Source organism: Macrobrachium rosenbergii, chromosome 56, assembly GCF_040412425.1.
Source record: "Macrobrachium rosenbergii isolate ZJJX-2024 chromosome 56, ASM4041242v1, whole genome shotgun sequence".
In the NCBI taxonomy this organism is placed as follows: Eukaryota; Metazoa; Arthropoda; class Malacostraca; order Decapoda; family Palaemonidae; genus Macrobrachium; species Macrobrachium rosenbergii.
Genome location: NC_089796.1, coordinates 67293683 through 67305364, shown reverse-complemented (window position 1 = coordinate 67305364; position 11682 = coordinate 67293683). Strand labels below are relative to the sequence as shown.

The 11682-nt window shown below is 38.5% G+C and overlaps 1 protein-coding gene across 1 annotated transcript; it reads left to right on the top strand.

The window, feature by feature from the left end:
* The first annotated feature begins 7467 nt into the window (after nucleotides 1–7467).
* Nucleotides 7468–11265, top strand: LOC136836235 (uncharacterized). Its single transcript, XM_067100239.1, has 2 exons — nucleotides 7468–7554; nucleotides 9976–11265. Exons 1-2 carry the CDS (start codon nucleotides 7468–7470, stop codon nucleotides 11263–11265), a joined length of 1377 nt encoding a protein of 458 aa, XP_066956340.1.
* The last annotated feature ends 417 nt before the right edge of the window (nucleotides 11266–11682 follow it).

Genomic DNA, 11682 nt, shown 5'->3' with positions numbered 1-11682 from the left:
TTATTTTTGTTTGAACCCATCTCCCGAAAAATCCAATAATGACAATGCAATTTTTTGGTTTATGAATTTTGAAAAATACATGAAACAAGTTTTATTATCACGATTCTCATTATTTGAATATTATCCAGCCGCCTTTGGTGACACATGAAGCAGCATTAGCAGGAGTCTCATATTCAGCATTTTATTTTCACGCATCACGTGAAACTAAGACTCACGACCACAGCAAAGGAAATAAATAAAATAAAACAACAGGAATAGCTCTTTCATTGCTATGCATGATTCTCATTCATTAGATTATTTTATTTTTGCCCTGGATAAAGGAAAACTTTTTGTGTGATGGGCGCATTCATGGGGGTATTTTGTTTAAAAAAAGAAAATAAAGGGCGTCTTACACACACATTATTCGTCACGGGATTTTGCAAAGCATTCACCCTCTGATTCCTGTTTGAATATTTTCGTCCGAATTATTTTGCTTCTTTTTTAAGCACTGGAGATTCTTTTGCCTTCATCCGTCGGGAATTTTAAGAATGAACATATCCTTAGAATTCCAATCAATTTTTTCGATGGGAGTGTTGTGGGGGGTGTGTTTGGGGCGAAGGGGGGACAGGGGGAGGAGAGGAAATGAGCATGAGATGAAGATGCACGCGAATCTCCAGAAAAGTTGTCGAGATGCTGAAGGAATGATTTCTCTCTCTCTCTCTCTCTCTCTCTCGCTCTGTTTGCATCAGGACGTCCATTACAAACGCTCCCTTATTCTTCTAATTTGTTTGGAATATCCATGCTTTGGACCACAAAAACGTGGATTGTTCGTGAAAAGTGTAGTGAACGTGATCGTGTCGTAATATAGATACTTTTTATTTTGTACTTAGTTGAATTAAACTATTAGAGATTTTAGTAGAATAGTACAGACTTCCTGGTCAAAATTTACCTTAATTGCGCATGCGCACTAAGACCCTGATTACGTCACTACTAACACTCTCCAGAAATAGCATTGCTGTTTCTCATATGAGATTAAAACCCAGTACACTTATCCTCTAAAACACGTTTTAATCTTAGAACATTTACACTGTGAGCAAATATATAAAATGTCCAGTCGAACAACTACAGAAGAAAATAACGATCATGTTACGAGGAGCGACAGCTGGGACCTCGTCGAAAAATCATCCACCGCTGTCACCTTTAAGGAATCCAACTGGGAGGTTCTACATCGAAATTACATAAAAGGTGAAATACAAAAATTCTGTAGTCAACTACAAATAAGTGATTTGGACGACTAAGGAAAAAACTAATTGATAGACTGATGCTTTTTATTCGAACTTACAAGGATCACCACTAGAAGCAGCAACAACACACCAGGTAGTGTCACCTGATCTAGAAGGGGAAAATGAAGACCGACGATATACAGAATTACTGAGGAAATTTGAAAATTCGTAACAGAAACAAAGGATAACTTTATGTCATTAACAACAACCTGAGAGAAAAGGACGCGGAAATCCAAGAACTTAAAACTCTAGTCTTTATAGCAGAGAGAAAATCAAAACACTGCAAGAAGCATTACAGAAGAGTGTCGAAAGAAATGATGGTCATGGCGATAGACTCGGTTCTATTTTAGATGAGAAGAAAACGTTGCTTATAGGAATTCGAGTTTACAGGAAGTAAGAAGAAGTGACTTTAAAGAAAACATTCTAATTAGGACCTCCTGAAGCAAATATGTCTCTAATTGTCATGGATAAAGGAAAATCTGGATCACCCCCTAAGCGAATGTATTATCTATGGTGCTCAGGACATTCTTGGGGAAAATTATGTGTCGGAGATGGTTTTGGATGAAATTGAGAAATTGTCGCAAGAGTTGAAAAGTAAAAATGAACATAGCATTAAAATATGTGAGCTTGTTCCAAGCTTGAAATCAGATGATCTTGTTAACAAAATTAATGATTTAATACTAAGTTGCTTGGCTGGTGTCAAGACAACGGTGTTATTTACATTGGGACCCAGAACTATTTCAGGCTTGGAACGGGAGACATAGATGAAAACTGCTATGATAACAAAGATGGTCTGTCATATGATAATTTAGAATAGGAGCAGTCAGGTTATTGGATGCAACCGTGTCCATCATCTCAGGGTAGTATTGTTAGAGAAAAACTGGAATGAGACTAAATGGATGGCACACAAGCAAAACAATGGTGGAAAAGATCTGTAATAGAGAATAACTAGGGAAATCACAATGTAAGAAACCATAGAAACTTTAGATATGGAAGACCCCAGCCATCCAATGCCATATAAATTGAGAACTGGAAATAATAGGAGAGATCAAGTTGAGACTCATAGTGTTAGGAATAGACAAAAACAATAGTTTGAACCATTTTAATCGTTATCCTCCCAGGAATAATTTTTCTGACAATAGGCCGGCATACGGAAGAGGTTGCTACAACTGTGGTGAATACAACCACAGACAGTCAAATTATAGATACGATCATAAACTAAAATGTAATTACTGCCACAGAATATGGTCATAAGAGCAAATTATGTAGCATTTTGCAAAAGAACTAGAAAGATGGCCAAGATGATAGTGCCGAAGAGTTTAGGGTCACCAATCGCCGTAATTTTATAACTATTATATATATTAATGCACAATCACTTTTAAGCAATAAACATGCAGTTGAATATTTATTGAAAAAGACATTTTGATATTTTATGTGTGAGTGAAACGCTATATTCTTATATGAATGATGCATATATTAATATTCCTCTTATCAACTTTATCGAGATGATCATGGCCGAGGAGGTGAGTTGCATATATGTCAAAGATTATTTAAAGGTAAATGCAATAAATAATAGCATTGAAAAACAGGGAGGGCATTGAAGCTAAATGGTTATCAGTACAACACCGTAAATTACCGTCAATTATTTTAGGTTGTATATATCGTCACCCAAAAGCAAGTGTTTCATCTTTTAATTATATTTCCGGTTCTTTAAAAACGTAATTTTACGAAACAAGCCTATTTTTTATACTTCTGGAGATTTTAACGACGACTTGCTCAAAACAGACAACAAAATGAATAAAATTGTAAATAACCTAAAGTTACCCAACTCATTACAAAAAACCAACACAGAGTAACTTCAGACTCAGCAACGTTGATAGATTTACTAATTACTAATAATAAGGAAATGGTACTGATTCTGACGTTATTCCAAGCCCAGTAGCGACCACGAAGCTTATCATAGTTACCTTTTAAACTTACTTTGTAAACCTAAGAAACAACCCATTCATAAAACTTTCCGATGTCTTAAGAACTATTTCTCAGTGTGAGTATTTGTATTTGGTGATGGAAGAAACACCCACTTTGAATGGTATTTTAAACACTGATAATGTAAGTTCTCAAGTACAAATTTTAACGAATGTTTTAGAACTAAATGTATTGATAAATGTGCTCCAATAGTAACGAAAGTAATCACCCGCCCCCTAAACCCTGGATAACTAATAACATCAAACAAAATATAATAATAAGAGATAAATTACAAAAACGATATCAAGAAGTGATAGAAATAATACAATATTGAGAATACTTCAAAGAGAAAAAGATAGAGGAAGTAAAATTGAAATGAATAACAGTATGAAACAACACTGGTTATGGAACGAACTTAAAATAATAAGAATAACTACGTACTTCCTGGAAAATAGTGCGTTCAATTCTGCCCAATAATACTAACAAAGAATCTCAAATAGAAAATGAAGATTTAATTGACAAGGCAGAGAAATTCTAATGAATATTTTGCGAATGTAGGAAGAAAGACATATGAAAAGAACGTAAGAAGAACTGGCCAGAATAATAATAGAAGAGCACAAACCGGTGAAGTGAATAAGTATTCCCAAACAATCAGTTATATCTTTAAACCGTCACTGTTGATCAGATACTGTCATTCTAGTCATTGTTCTCTAAAGAGTCAAATGCGCACGGATCCATGGCATACCGCCCGTTTTATAAAAGATACTCTATATAATTTTATTTTATATTACTATAATTATTAATACATCTATCGTAACTAATGTCTACCCAGAAACGTGGAAAATCCCCCATGTTGTTCCTATTTTAAAAAGTGTGAGACAGGGATGAAATTTCTAATTACAGGCCAATTTTTTACTCCCGGTCTTATCTAAAAATATTAGAAAAAATAGTATCAAATCAGTTAACTGAATACCTAGAAAGTAACCACCTCATTTCTAAAAGTCAACATGGTTGGACCAAAACTATCAACGGAAACAGCACTATTAAAATATCGGATAAAATCTACGATAACATAGACAAGAAGAAAATTTCCTTTTACTACTTCTCGATCTGTCGAAAGCTTTGATAGTGTGAACCATGAAATTTTGCTGGGTAAATGTCAGACACTTTATATTGATCCATCCTGGTTCACAGACTATTTACGTAATCGAGTACAATCTGTCAGACTCTAAAAAATGTTGTCTCAACCCCCAAAAACGTCGTGGTTTTGGTGTACCTCAAGGTTCAACTTAGGGACCATTTTATTCAACATCTATGTCAATGACCTGAGAAATTTTTTTAAGTGACTGTTTTCATTGTTCAGTATGCTGATGACACGCAATAATAATTGATGGCTATATTGATAACTTGAAGATTTAGTACGCAAAGCTGAGGAGATTTATATAGCGTGAAGATGTATTTTCAAATAAATGGCCTATTGTTGAATGAGAGTAAAACGCAATGTATACTCCTAGGCCCAGGCAATATCTATCCGAAATCGGGGATAACATCAAAATCAATTTTAATGGAGCCATCATCGAACCTTATGGAATCCGTAAAATCTTGGAGTGCACTTCGATAAACACATGACATTCGAAAAACATATTGATGAAGTGCACAGAAAAGCAGGGGACACTTATTTATCTCTTAATAGACTAAAAATTTATTCGAACCAGAAAACTCGCTCTAATCAGAAAAAGAACTGTTAGTATTAAGTTTAATTTATTACTGCTTTATAATATGGGTCTAAATAAGCAACGTCCTTATAAATGAGTACAAAACTTCAAAATTCCAGGTTCGTGGCTACGGTACAGTGAGAAAGAGATCAGTATTCTCCAGCTTTGATTAGAACTGGGTTGTTGAAGGTGAAAAACAAGTACACTTTTGATGTCGAAGTGAGCTAAAGTTTTAGTACAGGTTTTCCGAACTGGCTTTTATAATTTTGTGAAACTGTTGACTCGGTGACAGGGATGACTACAAGACGAGCAAATAATTCAGTGTCTAGAAGAGTCAACACCGATATAGGATCAAGGAAATAAATACTAAAGGTCCACAGTTATGGAATAGTTTACCTGGCTCATTGAAAGACGAAGAATCCCTAAGATCTTTCAAAAATAAACTAAGAAAACATCTTTTAAACGATGGTTAATCTTCGTAGATAAGTTTTATAGGAAACAACCGTACCTGACATTAGCCACGTCTCACGTCAATTACCGCTTTTTAAGACAAGCCATTATCTATGAAGGGCGTTTTGTGTTGGTGTAATTTTACTAATTATTGTTCTAGGAACAATGTTTTGTGACTAAGATTGCGATTTTCCTAATTCGAGTTTTATGTAAGTATATGTATGCGTGTATATGTGTATATGTATATGTATATGTATATATAGATATATATATGTATGTGTGTATGCTGTGATTTTATTGTTTTAATAGCCTTAATGTATGCTGTCTAACCTTGGTTGATGACCTGATGTAAATAGAAAACCCAATGTATTATTGGAATAAAGGTTATTATTATTATTATTATTATTATTATTATTATTATTATTATTATTATTATTATTATTATTATTATTATTATTATTACTCTCTCCCTCTCTCTCTCATCACAATACCCAATGAAAAGGCTATTCCAAAATAGAATTAATAGAATATCGTATGAACATTTCTCAAGACCTTTCGCAAATAGCAGATCTCTCTCTCTCTCTCTCTCTCTCTCTCTCTCTCCACTCTCTCTCACAATATCTAATAGAAAGGCTATTACTAAGTAGAAAAACTAGAATATCGTTATGAACATTTCTCAGGACCTTTCGTAGATTTTCTCTCTCTCTCTCTCTCTCTCTCTCTCTCTCGATATCTTATGAAAAGAGAGAATCTATTATTTACGAAAGGTCTTGAGAAATGTTAATGTCGATATTCTCTCTCTCTCTCTCTCTCTCTCTCTCTCTCTCTCTCTCTAATCTCTCATTTTTAATGGAATAATGAACTTTGACTTTGACTTTGACTTTTGATTTTGACCTCTCTCTCTCTCTCTCTCTCTCTCTCTCTCTCTCTCTCTCTCTCTCTCTCTCTCTCTCTCTCTCTCTCTGTGTGTGTGTGTGTGTGTGTTTGCAAAGGGGAGTATATACTCCTTAACGTTGCAACGAAACGAATCACAAGGCGAGAAGGGGGAGGAGCCTATTTTTAAATATCGTCCATTCCCTGTTCGATCGCATTATTCGTTTCCGTGATCGACATTCCTATGTGCAACCAATCAACCAATCTGTTTCAATTCCTGTTGCAAATAGAGAGAAATCCCTCCTGGCTAAAACTAACTGGAGGTGATGGACGTTGCTCTGATTGCCAAACCTTACAAAGGCATTCGTACGTAACAACAGTAACCCTGGGGGGCGGTTTGCTCTGGTCGAATCTGTCCTTTTCAGTTTTCTGTTTCTGTTTTTTTTTTTTTTTTTTGACGCGGCTGAACTCGATAAGCACATTCACTGTCGCTAATGTATATATATAAAACATTATATACATATACTCGTATATGTGTGCGTGTTTTTTTGTGCGCATGTATATGAGTAATGCAAAGCAGTTGTAATATTTTGCCTTAATTAAGTTTAGCCAAACCTTTCAAGTGCCCCGTTTTATTTTCCTCTTCGTGTAGCTAATTTTATCACTCTTGAGAATTTAGAAACTTCTCTTAGTGATAAACTCCAGTTCTGTTGTTGAATGCATCGTCTTAAATATTTTTGTTTATTTATATTTTTGCACCGCTTGCACAGCTTCTATAAGGCACAGTCAATTACGAATTTTTTTGATAGCCTATTAATCTTGCTTTATGCTTATTTATTCTGTCAGGAATCATACCTTAGGAATGTAGGTAACTGGTAAAACTAAGGTATACTTACTTACTTTCAGTGCCACTCACAGCTGCCGGCTCTGGACATACTTACCCAGGGTCATGTTTGACCTCTTCTTTGACGAAATTCATCGCCAAATTTTCATCTAAAAACTCTGCCTGCGTAATTTTAAACTGTGAATCATCGACTTTCCTTACAAATGGCTTCGTGGCTGCTTCGTCTTCTACACTTTACACTAGCGAAAGAGCTCATAGATTTTCCTGCCCCATTACGCAATCTGTGCCATATTTCTTTCTGTCTCTGCCGGTTTAAAATACGAAGGCTTTCTCTCTAGGGCAGACCATCTAATTGATCATGTTCGTCGCCCTGGGGTTCTGTAGTCCCCACCTCTCCATCCTCAAGTTTCGTAGAAGTTCTCAAGTCCTTCCTCAAGGTTACGGGGTGATATTTGACCTGGTTTTACGCTTCAAGATACTGCGTAATTAACACCCAGGTTCCGGCATCCACTCTCACTTTCCAGTTTTTGGCGATATTTGGTGATGCTGAAACTTAAAGGCTTTTTCCTTCTGTCTGTAATTTGACGAGATAATTCTGATAATTAAAATGCAATTTTTATCTTTATGTTTATTTTTTCTGGGAGTAATTATAATAATCTATGAGTCAAGAACTTAACTCTGTTTTAAAATTGAAAGGAAAATGTGAACAGCGCAGTGCACTTGATATCAGTTCGATGTAGTTTAAAATTTGCCCTTATGTTATCGTCATTTTTGACAGGACAGGTGCCCGAGTACATAACAGATATATAGGTAGATATAGAGAAGTTTATTCATCACAACATATGCAGATATTAAGATTACAAGTTCTTGAATATGGTCCAACAAAAGTACAAGGAAATGCACGTATAAATCTTTAGAATAAAAAAATATCTAACACAGAACACTTGAAACCATATTATATAATATTTGCAGCATTTTAATTTTTACAAATAAAACTTTAAATGCAGCTAAATAAACGAAAACCTTTTAACCATTGAGGCGGAACCTTAACTTCCACTACTTTCACCTGCAAGACATAAAACTAAATATACTTTAGAAAAAATATAACCTCCAACATGCCATACAACGTTGACCTTTTAACAATTTCTAGTACTTTTCTCATATATAAGAAGACAGAATTAAATGTATTATTTTACATCAACAGAAACTCTCTTACAAAAGGTGACTGGAATTTTAACCCGACACCCAAATTTTACTCTATCTCAGTGAGGTATCACATTTTTTATTGAGGCTTTTTTTATCCTATTGCTCCACAAAACTGAATTAAATGTTATTCAACAAATGGTCATATCTCCTTTTAATCCATTTTAGGTCCGGGAAAAAAATGACCTTGCCTTATATTTTCTACGCATGCTATTTTGGTCAGTGTTGACCGACGGATCATTCCCACCACTTATTAAAGGACTTCATAACGTCGGCCATATGGTATCCTTTAGAATCTTCTTCCTCGTAGGGGGGTAGTGCCGTCAGTGCACCTCATGCGGTGCACTGTAGGCATTACTTAAGGTTCTTTGCAGCGTACCCTCTGCCCCTAGCTGCAACCCCTTTCGTTCCTTTTACTGTACCTCCTTTCATATTCTCTTCCATCTTACTTTCCACCCTCTCCTAACATGTGACTCATAGTGCAACTGCGAGGTTTTCCTCCTGTTACACCTTTCAAACCTTTTACAGTCAATTTCCGTTTTAGCTCTGAATGACCTCATAGGTCCCAGTGCTCGGCCTTTGGCCTAAATTCTATATTGAATTCAATTCAATTTAGAATCGTCACGGTTTGTCGGATAAGTCCAGAGGTCCACATTAGGACTCTTCATCCTTCTAGCACTTGAAAATACACTGCAGTACCGCCCGGAAAAAAAAACTCTTGTAAGGCTGTTTTTGGTTAAAATCCAGTGGCGGCATAAGGCCGATTTTCGCTAGTTTATGTGAAACACGATTATGTTAATGGACGGTCTTTTTTTTTCTCAGAGTGCCATAATTCATTTTTAAAATTGCTTCAGTTTTGGCCTAAATTATTAGAAGACATGACCCTATGTTCCTGTATACATATTCTCCATAGGAAAGTTTTCTGTGAGTACATTCCATTTTCACGTTTGGGCTTGCTCAGACATAGCAATTATGTCCTTTTTCGTTACCTGGAAACTCCAAGCACAAGTCATGCACCGTTAATAGACAGCTGTCTTTCACTCCTTGACATTCTCTCACACCTGTCTTCAGAAGAAACTTATTTTCAGGCGATGAAATCGTTTTCACTTGACATCTGCCTCTGGAGTGACCGAGTTGGAAAGGCTCTCTCTGATTTATTCAGTCGGTGTGTAATTTTGATTATTTGTTGGTCTCTCTCTCTCTCTCTCTCTCTCTCTCTCTCTCTCTCTCTCTCTCTCTCTCTCTCTCTCTCTCTCTCTCTCAAAAGTACAGCAAATCATGTAACCTTTCCAAACCAGAAACGCCGGAAGTTTAACATATCATCTAGACCTTGAAGTACGTAAATCCATTTTACATTATTTCTCCTTGAAATACAACGCCCACGGGAAAATATACCATCGGCGTTATGATCTTTATATTTCCTCGTGAAGACTTCCTCCGGATTTTATGTCGTAAATTGCCCTAGGTCAGAGTTGCCAGTGTACAATTTTACTTTTCTTGACCCTAGTTTTATAACACCTTCAAAGTTATTTTGTTCCTGGTTCATTTTCATCATCATCTCTTCCAACAATCTTACTTTCCGACAATCCCTCCCATATGCCATTGCATCTACTTTTCCCATAAACCCATGCGAATCATCAGCATCTAGCCCTCCAAACACCAGCCACTTCAACTCCTGCCACCAGCCCCTCCTACAAACAACCACTTCAACTCCTGCCACCAGCCCCTCCAAATACCCCCTACTTCAACTCTTGCCACCAGCCCCTCCTACAACCAACCACTTCAACTCCTATCACCAGCCCCTCCAAGTACCACCTACTTCAACTCCTGCCAACAGCCCCTCCAAACACCAACCACCTCACATCCTGCTACCAGTCCCACCAAATACAACCTACTTCAACATCTGCCACCAGTCCCTCCAAATACCACTTACTTCAACTCCTGCCGCCAGCCCCTCAAAACACCAACCACTTCAAATCCTGCTACCAGTCCTTCCAAATACCACCTACTTCAACTCCTGCCACCAGCCCCTCCAAATACCACCTACTTCAACTCTGGCCACCAGCCCCTCCAAATACCACCTACTTCAGCTCCTGCCACCAGCCCCTCCAAATACCACCTACTTCAACTCCTGCCACCAGCCCCTCCAAATACCACCTACTTCAACTCCTGCCACCAGCCCCTCCAAATACCACCTACTTCAACTCCTGCCACCAGCCCCTCCAAATACCACCTACTTCAACTCCTGCCACCAGCCCCTCCAAATACCACCTACTTCAACTCTGGCCACCAGCCCCTCCAAATACCACCTACTTCAACTCTGGCCACCAGCCCCTCCAAATACCACTTACTTCAACTCCTGCCACCAGCCCCTCCAAATACCAACCACTTCAACTCCTGCCACCAGCCCCTCCTACAACCAACCACTTCAACTCCTGCCACCAGCCCCTCCAGATACCACCTACTTCAACTCCTGTCACCAGCCCCTCATACAACCAACCACTTCAACTCCTGCCACCAGCCCCTCCTACAACCAACCACTTTAACTCCTGCCACCAGCCCCTCCAAATACCACCTACTTCAACTCCTGCCACCAGCCCCTCCAAGTACCACCTACTTCAACTCCTGCCACCAGCCCCTCCAAATACCACCTACTTCAACCCCTGCCACCAGCCCCCCTGCAGCTGACCACTTCAATTCCTGCCACCAGTCCCTCCAAATACCACGTACTTCAACTCCTGCCACCAGCCCCTCCTACATCCAACCACTTCAACTCCTACCACCAGCCCCTCCAAACACTAACCCTTTAACTCCTGCCACCAACCACTTCAACTCCTGCCACCATCCCCTCCAAACACCAGCCAGTTCAGCTCTTGCCACTATCCCCTCTAAACACCAACCACTTCAACTCTTGACACCAATCACTTCAACTCCTACTACCAGCCCCTCCTAACACTAACCCTTCAACTCCTGCCACGAACCGCTTTAACTCCTGTCACCAACCACTTCAACTCCTGCCACCATCCCCTTCAAACACCAACCAGTTCAACTCTTGCTACTATCCCCTCTAAACACCAGCCACTTCCACTCCTACCACCAGCCCCTCCAAACACTAACCCTTCAATTCCTGCCACCAGCCGCTTCAACTCCTGCCACCATCCCCTCCAAACACCATCCAGTTCAACTCTTGCTACTATCCCCTCTAAACACCAACCACTTCAACTCCTACTACCAGCCCCTCCTAACACTAACCCTTTAACCCCTGCCACCAACCGCTTTAACTCCTGCCACCAACCGCTTCAATTCCCGCCACCATCCCCTCCAAACACCGACCAGTTCAACTCTTGACACCAGACACTTCCACTCCTAC

Coding starts and splice junctions, on each gene's coding strand:
- LOC136836235 (XM_067100239.1), top strand. CDS start 7,468: ATGTTCGTCGCCCTGGGGTTCTGTAGTCCCCACCTCTCCATCCTCAAG. Junction 7,555..9,975: donor TCCTTCCTCAAGGTTACGGG/GTGATATTTGAC, acceptor TCCAAACACCAG/CCACTTCAACTCCTGCCACC.